The sequence below is a fragment of the Brassica oleracea genome, chromosome C7 (assembly GCF_000695525.1).
Source record: "Brassica oleracea var. oleracea cultivar TO1000 chromosome C7, BOL, whole genome shotgun sequence".
NCBI classification, from domain to species: Eukaryota; Viridiplantae; Streptophyta; class Magnoliopsida; order Brassicales; family Brassicaceae; genus Brassica; species Brassica oleracea.
The window spans coordinates 42,443,562-42,461,126 of NC_027754.1; the positions used below are offsets into that span (position 1 = coordinate 42,443,562).

At 32.7% G+C, this 17,565-nt stretch overlaps 3 protein-coding genes across 3 annotated transcripts; all 3 read left to right on the forward strand.

Annotated features, from left to right (window-relative positions):
- Window positions 1–5,896: 5,896 nt before the first annotated feature.
- Window positions 5,897–7,704, forward strand: LOC106301565 (geraniol 8-hydroxylase-like). The gene has a single exon (XM_013738000.1). It carries the CDS (start codon window positions 6,014–6,016, stop codon window positions 7,589–7,591), a length of 1,578 nt encoding a protein of 525 aa, XP_013593454.1. The 5' UTR covers window positions 5,897–6,013; the 3' UTR covers window positions 7,592–7,704.
- A 4,356-nt stretch (window positions 7,705–12,060) lies between these two features.
- On the forward strand, window positions 12,061–12,666 carry LOC106303352 (LOB domain-containing protein 32-like). The gene has a single exon (XM_013739641.1). It carries the CDS (start codon window positions 12,061–12,063, stop codon window positions 12,664–12,666), a length of 606 nt encoding a protein of 201 aa, XP_013595095.1.
- Window positions 12,667–14,033: 1,367 nt separating this feature from the next.
- Window positions 14,034–15,130, forward strand: LOC106305483 (LOB domain-containing protein 35-like). Its single transcript, XM_013741848.1, has 3 exons — window positions 14,034–14,092; window positions 14,453–14,821; window positions 14,918–15,130. Exons 2-3 carry the CDS (start codon window positions 14,474–14,476, stop codon window positions 15,074–15,076), a joined length of 507 nt encoding a protein of 168 aa, XP_013597302.1. The 5' UTR covers window positions 14,034–14,092; window positions 14,453–14,473; the 3' UTR covers window positions 15,077–15,130.
- Window positions 15,131–17,565: the final 2,435 nt, after the last annotated feature.

The window sequence follows — 17,565 nt, forward strand, 5'->3', positions numbered from 1 at the left end:
CACGAGATGTAAAAAAGACCACCAGCGGTACGAGGAGAAGCCGAAAACTGACGATGCCGTTGTTCAGCGATTTACACCAAAGATTACCGTCTCTTTTGCATTCTACCGTGACCGTATACATCCATCTAACCGTGACCCGTATAGAGAAGACGGATCGAACAACCCTCCGGAGGGTACAAAACCATAACCGGAGCTGGCATTTTTTTTAAACGAAAACAACACTTTACATGTTTCAAAGCATTATTAGAACAGAAGCCACTTTGGTAAAACCAGTTATTAAAAAGGGAAGAATTGAGCAAATAATATCCTTTCTCACTGCATAGTTCGCGTGACATATTTGCATACTCGAATTAATATTTCTATCTTTTCACCAATTGTTATTTGGACTAAAAATCACCAAAGACGAAACCTTTTTTTTTTTAACGAAAAAAAAAATACAAAATTGGGTGATATATGGGTTAAATCTTCCGTGGGCTGTTGGATCTTGCACCGCGACGATCAAATATCTGTAAGGCCAAAAATGTTTATGTAGTAAAATTGAGGCCAGGACAGATTTCATTCTCTACAATTAAGCCCAGACCCGTCACTTTGATTGAACGATAAACGTAGCTGCTTCTGTCTCACACTTCAACAACAAACGAACAAAGTATACGACGAATTCGTTGCCGGAGAAGATACGTCGTTCAGTTTTGTTTCTGTCTTATGTTTGTTGGATTGTTTGAGGCTTTGTGTAAGATCTATCTTAAGGTTTTGTTTTCCTAGTCATGTTGATGATAGCATCAGGTAATACAGTGGTTTCGTTAGGAGTTTCTTGGATTGGGCATGTAATGTACTTGTTTGATCTTATTTTTGAATGTAATACGAACTAGCTTTAACCATTACATATTTAGTTTGGACTCTATTTACAAAATACACAGTTATATCGAACTTTTTTTTTTTTTTTGAGAAAGGGCTTAGTTATATCGAACTTGATTGGTTGCATTCTTTGTTTTGACGTTTTCTCTGTATTTTTACATTTAACTTTGTTATCAACAGCTGTTATTTAACTGATTTTTTATATTCAAACGTTGAACGAAAATAGAACATTTTCAATATATACATATATTTTAATGTAAAATATTTAGAAACAATCAGTCTTACATTGAATTTAAAATGGTGATACCATAGCAAATGCTGTTTAAGGTTCTTACAAGACATTGGTCGCATATTAGTTCTTTGAAGAAGTGCACTTAAAAAGGGCTTTTTGCAGAATTGACCTATAACTTAAAGTCAAACACAAAACTAACCTCTTTTTTTTTTGAAAATTGGTTTTGCCCTATTCACCCCACAAGTTCATATAATTTACGAAAATGCCATCAATTTTTTTTTTCTTTTTTTTTTCGAAAATGACATTTTTACTCTCTCACCCTCATCATCTTCAAGTAATTACAAGATTGCCATTGTCATCAATACCACAACCACCATGAACAACCGTTGGCATAACTCATGCATTTCTTATACATAACTCAGCCGAATTAGTTATTCTTATGACTATTGATTATCATTCTCATCGAAATCACAAATTAGACAGTTGTAAATATAATTTATATTGGTGTATTAATTGCAAATATAACTCATGTGTAAGTGCAATTATTATTGCTCCCTTTACTAGGCGTGTGAATCTGTACATAATCAGACATAACTTTTGCTAATCTCGAGACACTATACTGACGACAATCTCTATGCCCGTCTAGTAAGTTAGCAACATGAATTAGTCACTGATAACTAAGCCAATTCGTTAGCATAACTCATCAATAATTATACATAACTCAACCGAAACATTAATTTTAGTCACTGATAACTCAGCCAATTCGTTGGCATAACTCATGCATTTCTTATACATAACTCAGCCGAATTAGTTATTCTTATGACTATTGATTATCATTCTCATCGAAATCACAAATTAGACAGTTGTAAATATAATTTATATTGGTGTATTAATTGCAAATATAACTCATGTGTAAGTGCAATTATTATTGCTCCCTTTACTAGGCGTGTGAATCTGTACATAATCAGACATAACTTTTGCTAATCTCGAGACACTATACTGACGACAATCTCTATGCCCGTCTAGTAAGTTAGCAACATGAATTAGTCACTGATAACTAAGCCAATTCGTTAGCATAACTCATCAATAATTATACATAACTCAACCGAAACATTAATTTTAGTCACTGATAACTCAGCCAATTCGTTGGCATAACTCATGCATTTCTTATACATAACTCAGCCGAATTAGTTATTCTTATGACTATTGATTATCATTCTCATCGAAATCACAAATTAGACAGTTGTAAATATAATTTATATTGGTGTATTAATTGCAAATATAACTCATGTGTAAGTGCAATTATTATTGCTCCCTTTACTAGGCGTGTGAATCTGTACATAATCAGACATAACTTTTGCTAATCTCGAGACACTATACTGACGACAATCTCTATGCCCGTCTAGTAAGTTAGCAACATGAATTAGTCACTGATAACTAAGCCAATTCGTTAGCATAACTCATCAATAATTATACATAACTCAACCGAAACATTAATTTTAGTCACTGATAACTCAGCCAATTCGTTGTTATAACTCATGCATTTTTTATACATAACTAAGCCAAAATACGAATTAGTAACTGATATTTCATCCAATTCGTTGACATAACTCCAACCTTAACCTATGGATTCCTTTTCGATCCAGTCATCAAAATGTTGTGAGGTCTCTTCTTATGAGGTAGCCTTGGTGAATCCTTGTCTTGTGTTGGAGACTCATTGTATAAACTGAATTTATCATCTTCAGATAAGGCATCGTTCGATTCGTCGAACATATCAAAACGGCTTTTAAATTTGTCATCTTCTTCGTCAACTTCGTCTTCTCTGCCTACTTTGTTTCTCCGCCTTCCTTTTAACTAGCTCAATTTTATGTCTTTGTCGTCGCGAAAACAATAATTACCGGATTCATAAGATTTCAGAAATAGATGAATGAAAATAATAAAAATGAGAAAATAAAAGTAAATGAAGAAGATATTTCAAAATATCAGGTATGGGTATCAAAAGAAGAAGGTAGATGAAGAAGAAGAAGAAGAAAAAGATGATGATGAAGAAGAAGATGAAGATGAAGAACAAGACACGACGTCTTTAACATAAACCCTAATTTTGACTGTCGTAATATTAATAATGACTTGGAAAATAAATTTTGATGACATGGAAAATCGGTAAGGCAGCAACAAAACGAACTTATAACTCACCTTAATAAATCAGCCATAACTACAAATGTAAGTCATTCGCAGGGTGAATACTATATCATTAATTAATCTTTCGCTAATAAATCAGTAGAAACTAGACTGGAAAACATTAAGCCTGCTGTATTTTCAAATAACTTAGCCGTCAAATGAATGATATTCTAGTAATTAATCTTTTGCTAATAGGTCAGCTGTAATTAAGCTGAGTTTACTGTTAATCAAGCTCATTACGGCTGAAAATACGAAAACCAGCCATAATACCTCCAATAAGTCAGCTGTAGATTAAATAACTCAGCCAGCTCATGATCACTAAATCAGTCGGAGAAACAAAAATCAGCCATGTCTTATCTAAAAGCCTAGTGAAATTACAGCTCAACCCCTTGTGACCAAACATAAAAATAGAAGCCATTTTTACGAATATATCCCCAGTAAATCGTCTGAGTCGTCTGAGATGTTGGAAGTCGTCTGGACGACTGAAGTGTAAGTCGTCTGGTACCGGTTTATTTTAAAAATAATTTATAAATCTTGTAAAAAAATATTTTGATGCGTGAAAAATAAAAATCAAGTAATTATAAACAGTTTTAAGTGATATAAATTAAGATATGATAAAATTGATTTGTTTTGAAGATAGATGAGTGGAAGTAGTGAATCATTAAATACTTTGGTTTAGGAGTTTGGCAAACATATGTTGTAGTATTGTATGTTTTGTTAGGGTTAGATTTTGGAAAACTAAAATGTTTTTTTCAAAAATTAGTTTTCACCTATATGTGTTTATTTATGTGTATAGTAAACACTTTTCAAGTTTGATTTGATTTTATGAAGTCTTTAATTAGATAATTAAGACTTCATAAAATCAAATCAAACTTGAAAAGTGTTTACTATACACATAAATAAACACATATAGGTGAAAACTAATTTTTGAAAAAAACATTTTAGTTTTCCAAAATCTAACCCTAACAATACATACAATACTACACCATATGTTTGCCAAACTCCTAAACCAAAGTATTTCATGATTCACTACTTCCACTCATCTATCTTCAAAACAAATCAATTTTATCATATCTTAATTTATATCACTTAAAACTGTTTATAATTACTTGATTTTTATTTTTCACGCATCAAAATATTTTTTTACAAGATTTATAAATTATTTTTAAAATAAACTGGTACCAGACGACATAAACTTCAGTCGTCCAGACGACTTCCAACATCTCAGACGACTCAGACGATTTACTGGGGCTATATTCGTAAAAATAGCTTCTATTTTTTTTGTTTGGTCACAAGGGGTTGAGCTGTAATTTCACTAGGCTTTTAGATTAGTTTTGCATTTGATTCAAGTTTGGGTATAGGTTTGGGATTAAAATCAAGTTGTGGGTTAGTTTTGGAAAAAACCCCACTTAAAAATTGAATGTTTTGGACCTTTGAAAAATTATAAAGGAAGTTACTGATTTGATCTTTTTAATTAATTTATAATAAAAATGTTAGAATTAGCGAAGGTCTTGTACCGTTTTGGATTTAATATAGTTCTTATGTTGAACTAATATTGAGCTAGATGCAGTGGACTAGCCAGTTTAAAAGTATTTCTAACCCGAATCTATTTTTTTCTTAAAAACAGAGTAATTTATTATAAAAAAAATTTTGTTCTAATATTATAATTATATAACGGAATTACTCTATATTGTATAGAAGAATATAGATGGATATTATTTTTTTACTCTATATTTATAGTAAACATATTTATTTTTTATAATAAAGTAATCTTTTAGAAGAAAAAAAATAAAATGGGACTGACGATGATTTAACAAGTAACCGATGCAGAAAATATTGATAAAAATGCTGAAAAAGTAGTTCATAATATTGAAAAGTCTTCTCATTTTCCTTTTAACGCATTTAAATATTAAAAGTAAACAACTAAATCAGCGCACGCACAATAAAATAAGTCAGAGTCAACCTATTACTACTACTATTGATTAATGTATACTTGATAAGGTTTTGGAATATTTCATTCACAAGCGGAGTAATGTGTTGGTACACTATTTTCGCGGCTGCGTATTTGATTCATACCATTAAATTACTTCGTTCTTTTTGTCTCATTCGTCTCCTATCTTAAAATTATTGAACGGGACTTCAACACTGGGGGCGACTGAGTCAAGATTGGCGTTGAGGTTCCTTCTGTAATTTATTTTACAATATTCATAATAATACATCATTATAGTATTATTCATCCTTCACTTAAGTTGTCTTATTTACTGTTGACAAAAAAACTTTTGTTGTATTATTATTGTTGCTATTAATATTCACCATCTCCTTCATACTTCCGAATATAATTTTCAAGAGTTCTTATGAATTTAGTGGTGGTATTACGAGATACTATAATTTTCCAGTTGCTTTTACTAAAATATCTAATTTGTGTAAATAGGATACGTTTCTCTAGTGTGACTTTCGTGAATCTTTTAGATAATATACACCTAATACCAATTCGCCGCCGTCTCAAATCTTCCACTTTTGAGTTTTGAATATGAAGGAACCTAAGAAATTTCATAAAAGTTGATTTTATAATATTATAAATAATAATTTAAATAATACATCATCTCTAAGCCTACAATATAAATCCCCACACTCTCTTCTTCTATTTTCACCACCATACAACACAAAACCTCCAAAACTAAATAATCAAAGTCTCCCTCCTCTCTTTTCCTAAAGAAGAAACTAAACACAGAGATTGTGAAGACAAACATGGAAGCTACTTCTTCTAACTTCACACTCTCTACAATCTTCAACAAAGAGGATCCATACAGCTCCCTCATGCTGGCCGCCGCTCTCCTCGTCGCCGTCCTCTGCTACTTCTGGCTTCAAGGAAAATCCAAGTCCAAGAACGGTCAACCACCGTTGCCTCCGGGACCATGGCCACTTCCCATCGTCGGAAACCTCCCGTTCCTAAACTCCGACATCCTCCACACGCAGTTCCAAGCCCTAACTCAAAAACACGGCCCTCTCATGAAAATCCACCTCGGCTCCAAACTCGCTATCGTCATCTCTTCTCCCGACATGGCTCGCGAGGTTCTCAAAACGCACGACGTCACTTTCGCCAACCACGACCTCCCCGAGGTCGGGAAGATCAACACGTACGGTGGGGAAGACATACTCTGGTCTCCTTACGGCACACACTGGAGGAGACTACGTAAGCTTTGCGTCATGAAGATGTTCACCACGCCGACTCTCGAAGCTTCTTACTCCACTCGCAGGGAAGAAACACGACAAACTATCGTTCACATGTCCGAAATGGCACGTGACGGATCGCCCGTGAATCTTGGAGAGCAAATATTTCTTTCAATATTCAACGTCGTGACGAGAATGATGTGGGGAGCGACGGTTGAAGGAGAAGAGAGAACAAGCTTAGGAAACGAGCTCAAAACCCTAATCTCCGATATCTCCGACATAGAAGGGATTCAAAACTACTCAGACTTCTTCCCTTTGTTCGCAAGATTTGATTTCCAGGGACTTGTTAAGAAGATGAAGGTCCACGTTAAGAAGCTAGATATTTTATTCGACCGTGTTATGGAGAGTCATGTCAAAATGGTTGGTAAGAAAAGCGAAGAGGAAGAAGATTTTTTACAATACTTGATTAGGGTTAAAGACGACGATGAGAAAGCTCCTCTCTCGTTGACTCACGTCAAGTCGTTGCTTATGGATATGGTTCTTGGTGGTGTTGACACATCCGTTAACGCATCGGAGTTCGCTATGGCAGAGATCGTAAGCAGACCAGAGGTTTTCAAGAAGATACGTCAAGAACTGGATCAAGTTGTTGGTAAAGACAGCGTCGTTGAAGAATCACATCTACCAAAGCTTACTTACTTGCAAGCGGTTATGAAAGAGACTCTTAGGCTTCACCCTACGCTTCCACTTCTTGTACCTCACAGGAACAGCGAAACCTCGGTGGTTGCGGGATACACTGTGCCTAAAGACTCCAAGATTTTCATCAATGTTTGGGCGATTCATAGAGATCCTAAGCATTGGGACGAGCCTAATGAGTTTAAACCTGAGAGGTTTTTGGAGAACTCGCTAGATTTCAACGGTGGTGATTTCAAGTATTTGCCATTTGGTTCCGGGAGGAGGATTTGCGCGGCGATTAACATGGCTGAGAGGCTTGTTCTGTTCAACATTGCGTCGCTTCTTCACTCTTTTGACTGGAAAGCTCCTAAAGGACACAAGTTTGAGGTTGAAGAGAAGTTTGGGCTTGTTCTTAAGTTGAAGACTCCACTTGTGGCTATTCCTGTACCGAGGTTGTCTGATCCCAAACTCTACACAGCTTAAGTAACTAAGTAAGAAGAAAAGTTTGGTTCGGGGGGAGTTGATAGTAATTTATCCTTTTTTCTTATTTTGTTGTGGGAGTTTTAATATTATAATGTGTCTTATTATGCATCTTTCATTATATATATAATAAAAGATAAATATTATTTTTTCAAAGAAAAACTCTGGGCCAATATATCATCATGTCATCTAAATAATAGTAGCCGATCCCACAGATGATAGAGTAGTAGGTAAGAAACGAAAATAAATTTATAGACTGGCAATTGGTAATATATAATGCAATTATGACAATATAATTCATATTCGTGGACCTGTAATCATACATGTATCATGTATGTGCTCATATTCAATACTTAAACATCAGTCAAAAGACCAAGTATTAAATAGAAAGTAACTTACATATATACATGACAAATCGGTGATAGTATTATCTCGCCAAAACAGTAAATGATAATAGTTAAATCTCTTGTTGAGAAAAGTAGTCAAATCTCTCTTTTTAGTAAAACCACAATCATATTCAGGAAATTTTAGTTCATTATTTTCTTACTTAAATCATATTTTAAGACATGCCTATAAATTCGAAACGTTTTTGTCATTATAAACCACAATCATATTCAGGAAATTTTAGTTTCTTTTGCATAATCATAATTTTCAATTCTCCAGGTATCATGAATTGATTGATCTGTTTGCAATGTTTTTCTAAAATGCCCTAACTTCTTTCTTTTACCTTTCTCATTTTGATAATAATTTACATTTAAATTTTGTTGTTTCTCAAAACGAATTGTTGCTTTTTAAAAAGATACTTATAAACTATTCAATAATTTGCATTTTTGTATACTTCATTCCAGTCGTTTTACAGGAAAACTCTTTAATTTGTTTGCCTTCATAATTCAATTGTGTAGCTTTAATTATATATGCATATTATTTTTTTCTTATTATGTTAATATATATATATATAATGTGCATATCTTAATCTTAATTAAATAATTTTTTTTATAATGTCATCTTTAAGAATTAAAAGAAAACCTAAAAAAAAAAAAAAATGGATTTGGCAATTTGTGCTGCATGCAAATTCACGACCGGCCCTTGTACACTTGGGAATGGGAATGCATGCATATACACTTATAGCACCATATTTCCCATCGACAGAGCCTGAAAAATTTGATCGTGTTAATAAAGTTTTGGAGTCGTAAATGTCTACAAGATTCTGAGTCGTCTTGAAGAACCTTGGCAACGTGAATATGCTGTGAACGCTCTCTGCTACGAGGCAGAGGCTCGCATACAAGACCACATACATGGTTATCTTGGTCCGCAAATGATTTACAATAATATTCTGAATAATTTAAAGGGGAAAACAGATTCATCAAAAAATGAACTGCCAGTCACCATGGCTAAGGTACCGCAATATTCTAATCTTCCTATACCTAGTGATTTACAGAACCCTCTTTATTTGTCCTTATTAATGAAATGTTGGAATTAAATGAAGAACAAAAGAATCAACTTACGGGACTCTTCGACGTGGATGCACGAAGGAACGTAGATGAAATCGTTGGCATGAGAGAAAAATGATCAAGGTGATGTTCATAGAGCTGATGGTGCATCAACGTCTTCCGGACCATCATCCGGACCTCCAAACCAAAACCAACCATAGTTTTGGTGAAATTAATTAAAGTCTTTCTGTTTTGTGTTTGTCTGCATCTGAATTCCGAGAATAATTTGGTGTCCTTTCTTTTATTTCAGTTCCATCAAAAAGTTTATATAGTTGTTTCTTTTTAATAATGGATACTCATGTTGTTTTATTTATTTGATTTGTACAAACAAAAAAAGAAGAATCTCCTCACACATATCTCCCGAAAGGTAAAAATTCAGCTATATATGACCCTTATATTTATGAGTATGATGTTGTCTTCTAGCTAAATATCCAAATTCTATCTCAAATTGAATAATTTAAAGTATCAACATAAATTATATTGATATTTAATCAAAATCTCGTAAATATTTTGAATATCATGTCAAATAGGAGATTGAAAAATTATAGAAGAGATTTAGCATGAGTTTCTTAAACTTTTGAAAATTTCTAACTAAATAATAATAAAATTTGTGAGAGATTCATGTTAATAAACCTTCAATAATGAAATCAATATAATTTATGAGTACTTCAGGTTAAAAATTCTTCGAGAATAAATATTTTGGTCATAGAGATAAGGAACGTTGTTGTTAACTGATTGTGTTTTCATGTGTTCTTTGTTCTTTCTCTCTCGTGTTTCTTCTCACAAACTTCTTTTCATACCCCTGATTGACCTTGTTTTCCAATTTTTCTCGATTTCTCCACATTCTATTGATATCGGTTACATATTCTTGATTGTACTGTGTGGGTACTCAAAAGGATTTTTTTTAATTCATCAGCTTGTTACTGTGGTTAAGTTTCAAAAACAAATTGTATAAAATTTAAAATGAATGAACATCAAAAACGATTAATTAGGTTCCCCACTTCCATTTAGAGTTTAGTTTTTTGGTTATATGTTGTGTATGATTGTCAATCGTGTATTAGTAAATATATTTTGTATTAATAGGAAAGTTAATGAATATCAACAAAGGGTTAGGTTTTGTATTAACAAATGATAAATATTAATTAGGTTCAACATAAATAAAAATTAACGAATACTTTGTATTGATAAATGGTAACTTTTAACCATTCAAAAACAAAAACAAGAAAACTGTACAAAAAGTCATCCCTTTTGTCTAACATTTGTGATATAACTGTTCCTAAAAGAAAAAAATTGGGAGAAAAGAATATAGAATTTCCAGACGACATCCTACACTCGAGTTTTTTGACATACATGTAGGCCGTGGATGCCGGAGCGTTTAGCATAATCTTTAGTATTAAAATCTTACTAGGCTAAAACTCAATGGGTATAAAATTTTCAAAAGTTCTTAAAAGACTCTTTAACTTTCGTTGAAAGTTCATTCCTTTACCTCATTTTCAAGGCAAGAAAGAGAGAGAGAAGAAAAACTCTCTTTTAACACCACCATTTTTGTAGCTAATGCCGAGCTGAAAGCTTTAATGGAGCTCAAATGTTGATCAGGTCTTTACTTACATTACAATAGTCTCTATCTGGAGAAATACTAAAGAGATCACAAATCTCAGTGAACTAGGCTTGATCTAAGCTTCAACATTCTTTTAGGAGTACTACCAAAAACCCTAGCCAACATTTCTCAGCTTGACACTCTTGACTTGCGCAACAATTCTCTCTCTGGATTTGTTCCTCCTGGTGAGTAATGATTCATAGAATGTCTTTTGTAAAGCTTCCCTCTCTCTCTCTGTTTTCTAGACTCAATTTTCGTCTACGTTTTTGTTGAAGTTGTGAAAGGTCTCAAGAAGTTGAATGAGAGACTCCACTTTGAGAACAATACTGGTTTATGTGGCCTTGACTTTCCTTGTCTGAGAGCTTGTTCTGCTTTCGATGATGCGAATATCGAAGTCAAGCAGCCTCAGGGTGAAACAAACACCGATAAATCAACTCTTCATAACATGTCTGATTCTGCATATCTCAAACAACATTGCAACAAAGTTGCTTTGATCTCACAAGTTGCTTTGATCTCAAGCATGGCATAGCACACTTCACTAAGCTCTGTGACTCAAGAAATGTCAAGCTTCAAAGAAGATACAGTTACCAAAGTCGTTATAACAAAATGGAGACGTTGAGCTTATCTGTTCAACTCAAACACTCTGTCTAACATATTCCATCTTCTTTCACTCGAGTTAACCATCCACTAATAATATCGGTTAACCAAATGCTGAACCATATGATCTCAGTTTTGAGTCAACATTCTCAAAATAGTATTATCTTGCCAAAACACTAAATCATAATAGTCAATCTTTTGTAGAACAAGTGGTCAAATATCTGGTTTATAGTACAATAATAAAGTATTATAGTCAACCTTTACGTACATATTTATTAGATTCTTTAATTCCTTACTTGAATCATATTTTAAGATATGCCTATAAATTCGAGATATTTTTTCAATGTAAACCACAATCATTATTCATGAATTTAATTTCTTTTGCAGTTCTTAAGTTTCAAGATTCTCCAGGTATAATCATATGAGTTGATTGATATGTTTGTAAGATTTTTCTAAATACCCTAACTTTTAAGTTACTTTTCTTTTACCTTTTTCATAATTGAAGAAAATAATTTAAATTTAATTTTTTTCATCGAAACTGATTCTTGCTTTTTCTTTTCTACGTACGTATAAACCATTCAATATTTTGCAGTTTTGTATACTACCGGTCGTTTATGATGAAACTCTTTTATGGTCTTCCCTCCATAATTCAATTTTGTAGCTTCATTTATATATTAAAATCATATTTTATTAATATATATCGAATGCACATACGTTAATCATAACTATATAAATTTATTTATAATGTCATCTTAAAAAAATTAAAGGAAAACCAAAAGAGAAGAAAAATGGATTTACCAAATTGTGTTGCATGCAACTTCACGAACAACGGCCCTTGTACACTTGGGAATGGGAATGCATGCGTTATGGCACCATATTTTCCATCCACAGAGCCTGATAAATTTGATCGTGTTCATATAGTTTTTGGAGTCGAAAATGTCTGCAAGATTCTAAGTCGTCTTGAAGAACCTTGGCAACGTGAATATGCTGCGAACGCTCTCTGCTACGAGGCAGAGGTTCGCATACACGACCCCATACATGGTTATCTTGTTCCACAAATGGTTTACAATAATATTCTCAATAATTTAAAGCGGGAAATAGATTCAGCAATAAATGAACTGTCAATCACCATGGCTAATGTACCACAATATTCTAATCTTCCTATACCTAGTGATTTTACAGAACCCTCTTTATTTGCCCTTATTAATGAAATGTTGGAATTAAATGAGGATCAGAAGAATCAACTTAGGGGACTCCCAGATGTGGATGCACGAAGGAACGTGGATGAAATCGTTGGGATGAGAGAAAATGATCAAGGTGATGTTCATGGAGCTGATGGTGCATCAACATCTTCCGGGCCATCATCTGGACCTCCAAACCAAAACCAACCATAGTTTTGGTGAAATTAATTAAAGTCTTTTTTTTTTGTATTTGTCTGCATCTGAATTCCCATAATAATTTGGTGTCCTTTCTTTTATTTCAATTCTATCAAAAGTTTATGTAGTTGTTTCTTTTTAATAATGGATACTCATGTTGTTTTATTTATTTGATTTGTACAAACAAAAAGGAAAAATTTCCTCACACATATCTCCTGAAAGGTAAAATTTCGCTATGTATGCCCCTTATATTTATGGGTATGATGTTGCCTTCCAGCTAAATATCCAAATTCTATCTCAAATTGAATAATTCAAAGTAACAACATGATTTATATTGATATTTAATCAAAATCTCGTAAATATTTTCAAAATCATGACAAATAAGAGATTGAAAAATTCTTGAAGAGATTTTAGCATGAGTTTCTTAAGCTTTTGAAAATTTATAACTAAATAATAGTAACATTTGTGAGAGATTCATGTTAATAAACCTTTAATAATAAAATCAATGTAATTTGTGAGAGATTCATGTTAAGAACCCCTCGAGAAAAAAAATATTTGGTCATAGACGTTGTTGTTAACTGATTGTGTACTCATTTGTTCTTTGTTCTTTCTCTCTCGTGTTTCTTCCCACAAACTTCTTTTCATTCCCCTGATTAACCTTGTATTTCCACATTCTATTGATATCGGTTACATATTCTTGATTGTACTGTGTGGGTTACTCAAAAGGATCTTTTTTTAACTCATCAGCTTGTTACTTTGGTTAAGTTTCAAAAACAAATTGTATAAAATTTAAAATTAATGAACATCAAAAACGATTAATTAGGTTCACCACTTTTCATTTAGAGTTTAGTTTTTTGGTTATATGTTTCTTATGACTGTCAATCGCGTATTAGTAAATATATTTTGTATTGATAGAAAAGTTAATTAATATCAACAAAGGGTTTAGTTTTTGTATTAACAGATGGAAAAAATTAATAAGGTTGAACATAAACAAAAATTAATGAAAAGATACAGTTATCTAAGTCGTTATAACAGAAAAGAGACGTTGATTTTATCTGTACAACTCAAACACTCTATCTGACATAGAGTCTTTCCATCTTCCTTCAGTCAAGTTAACCATCCATCCAATAATATCGGTTAACCAAATGCTTAACCATATGATCTCAGTTTTGAGTCAACATTCTCAAAATAGTATTATCTTGCAAAAACAGTAAATCATAATAGTCAAATCTTTTTTTTTTAAAGTCAAATCTTTTGCTGAACAAGTGGTCAAATAATAAAGCATAGTAGTCAAACTTTACATATTTATTAGATTCTTTATTTTCTTACTTAAATCATATTTAAGATATGCCTATAAATTCAAGACATTTTCTCAATATAAACCACAATCATATTCAGGAATTTTTAATTTCTTTTGCTGCTCATAAGTTTCAAGATTCTCCAGGTATAATCATATGAGTTGATTGATATGTTTGTAAATCTTTTCTAAAAACCTTAACTTCTAAGTTACTTTTCTTTTACCTTTTTCATATTTGAAGAAAATAATTTAAAATTAATTTTTTTTATCAAAACTGATTCTTGCTTTTTCTTTTCTAAGTACGCATAAACCATTCAATATTTTTCAGTTTTGTATACTACCGATCGTTTCAGATGAAACTCTTTTATGGTCTTCCCTCCATAATTTAATTGTGTAGCTTTATTTTTATATAAAACCTTATTTTATTAATATATATATATATATAATGTACATATGTTAATCTTCACTAAACAAATTTCTTTATAATGTCATCTTTAAAAATTAAAGGAAAACCTAAAAAGAAGAAAAATGAATTTTGCAATTTGCGCTGCATGCGAATTCATGACCGGCCCTTGTACACTTGGGAATGGGAATGCATGCGTTATGGCACCATATTTCCCATCGACAGAGCCTGAAAAATTTGATCGTGTTAATAAAGTTTTTGGAGTCGTAAATGTCTACAAGATTCTGAGTCGTCTTGAGGAACCTTGGCAACGTCAATATGCTGTGAACGCTCTCTGCTACGAGGCAGAGGCTCGCATACATGATCCCATACATGGTTATCTTGGTCCGCAAATGGTTTACAATAATATTCTTAATAATTTAAAGAGGGAAATAGATTCAGCAAAAAATGAACTGTCAATCACCATGGCTAAGGTACCAAAATATTCTAATCTTCATATACCTAGTGATTTTACAGAACCCACTTTATTTGCCCTTATTAATGAAATGTTGGAATTAAATGAGGATCAGAAGAATCAACTTATGGGACTCCCAGATGTGGATGCACGAAGGAACGTGGATGAAATCGTTGGGATGAGAGAAAATGATCAAGGTGATGTTCATAGAGCTGATGGTGCATCAACATCTTCCGGACCATCATCTGGACCTCCAAACCAAAACCAACCATAGTTTTGGTGAAATTAATTAAAGTCTTTCTGTTTTGTATTTGTCTGCATCTGAATTCCGAGAATAATTTGGTGTTCTTTCTTTTATTTCAATTATATCAAAAGTTTATGTAGTTGTTTCTTTTTAATAATGGATACTTATGTTGTTTTATTTATTTGGTTTGTACAAACAAAACGGAAAAATCTCCTCACACATATCTCCTGAAAGGTAAAATTTAGCTACATATGCCCCTTATATTTATGGGTGTGATGTTGTCTTCCAGCTAAATATCCAAATTCTATCTCAAATTGAATAATTCAAAGTATCAACATGATTTATTTTGATATTTAATCAAAATCTCGTAAATGTTTTGAAAATCATGTCAAATAAGAGATTGAAAAATTCTTGAAGAGATTTTAGCATGAATTTCTTAAGATTTTGAAAATTTCTAACTAAATAATAGTAACATTTGTGAGAGATTCATGTTAATAAACCTTTTATAATAAAATCAGTGTAATTTGTGAGAGATTCATGTTAAGAACCCTCGAGAAAAAAATATTTGGTCATAGACGTTGTTGTTAACTGATTGTGTACTCATTTGTTCTTTGTTCTTTGTTCTTTCTCTCTCGTGTTTCTTTCCACAAACTTCTTTTCATTCCTCTGATTAACCTTGTATTTCGACATTCTATTGAGATCAGTTACATATTCTTGATTGTACTGTGTGGGTATTCAAAAGGATTTTTTTTAATTCATCAGCTTGTTACTTGGTGAAGTTTTCAAAAACAAATTGTATAAAATTTAAAATTAATGAACATCAAAAACGATTAATTAGGTTCACCACTTTTCATTTAGAGTTTAGTTTTTTGGTTATATGTTTCTTATGATTGTCAATCGCGTATTAGTAAATATATTTTTGTATTAATAGGAATGTTAATGAATATCAAAAAAGGGTTTATTTTTTGTATTAACATATGGTAAAGATTAATTAGGTTCAACATAAACAAAAATTAACGAATATTTTTTGTATTTATAAATGGTAACTTTTAACCATTCAAAAACAAAAACAAGAAAATTGTACAAAAAGTCATCCCTTTTGTCTAACATTTGTGATATAACTGTTCGTAAAAGAAAAAAATTGGGAGAAAAGAATATAGAATTTCCAGATGACATCCTACACTCGAGTATTTTTACATACAAGTAGGCTGTGGATGCCAGAGCGTTTAGCATAGCCTTTAGTATTAAAATCTTACTAGGCTAAAACTCCACGGGTATAAAATTTTCAAAAGTTCTTAAAAAAACTCTTTAAGTTTCGTTGAAAATTTCATTCTTTTACCTCATTTTCAGGTCAAGAAAGAGAGAGAGAGAGAGAGAGAGGAAAAATATCTCTTTCAACCCCACCATTTTTGTAGCTAATGCCGAGCTGAAAGCTTTAATGGAGCTCAAATGTTGATCAGGTCTTTACTTACATTACAATAGTCTCTATCTGGAGAAATATTAAATAGATCACAAATCTCATTGAACTAGGCTTGATCTAAGCTTCAACAATCTTTTAGGAGTACTACCAAAAACCCTAGACAACATTTCTCATCTTGACACTCTTGACTTGCGCAACAATTCTCTCTCTGGCTTTGTTCCTCCTGGTGAGTAATGATTCGTAGAATTGTCTTTTGTAAAGTTTCTCTCTCTCTCTCTCTGTTTTCTTGACTCGATTTTCGTCTATGTTTCTATTGAACTTGTGAAAGGTCTCAAGAAGTTGAATGAGAGATTCCAGTTTGAGAACAATACTGATTTATGGGGCCTTGATTTTCCTTCTCTGAGAGCTTGTTCTGCTTTTGATGATATGAATATTGAACTCAAGCAGCCTCGGGGTGAAACAGACACCGATAAATCAACTCTTCATAACATGTCTGATTCTGGATATCTCAAACAGCATTGCAGCCAAGTGGCTTTGACATCAAGCATGGCATAGCACACTTCACTAACCTCTGTGACTCAAGAAATGTCAAGCTTCAAAGAAGATACAGTTACCTAAGTCGTTATAACAGAAAAGAGACGTTGAGCTTATCTGTACAACTCAAACACTCTATCTGACATAGAGTCTTTCCATCTTCCTTCACTCAAGAGACGTTGAGCTTATCTGTACAACTCAAACACTCTATCTGACATAGTCTTTCCATCTTCCTTCACTCAAGTTAACCATCCATCCAATAATATCGGTTAACCAAATGCTTAACCATACACTACAAGAAAACATAATCTTAACGAGGGCGGTTTTCCTCGCTAATTCATCGTAAGAGAGGCTTTACGACGAATTAGCGAGGAAACGCGTTTGCTCGTTACACGTCTGTCGTAACACATATTTCCTCGCTAATTCGTCGTAACTTAGCGAGGAATATATTTCGTCGTAAAGACGAAGTAGGACGATTCGTCGTAGAGACCACGTCAATATTCCACGTAAGGACGTCGCTATAATTCCTCGTAAATACCTCGAAAATAGTTCCTCGTAACCTACA

Excerpts from the sequence above, each read along its gene's own strand:
- LOC106301565 (XM_013738000.1), top strand. The coding sequence starts at position 6,014 with ATGGAAGCTACTTCTTCTAACTTCACACTCTCTACAATCTTCAACAAA.
- LOC106303352 (XM_013739641.1), top strand. The coding sequence starts at position 12,061 with ATGGATTTACCAAATTGTGTTGCATGCAACTTCACGAACAACGGCCCT.
- LOC106305483 (XM_013741848.1), top strand. The coding sequence starts at position 14,474 with ATGAATTTTGCAATTTGCGCTGCATGCGAATTCATGACCGGCCCTTGT. Across the intron at positions 14,822-14,917 it reads TGTCAATCACCATGGCTAAG|AAGAATCAACTTATGGGACT; the intron begins GTACCAAAATAT and ends AATGAGGATCAG.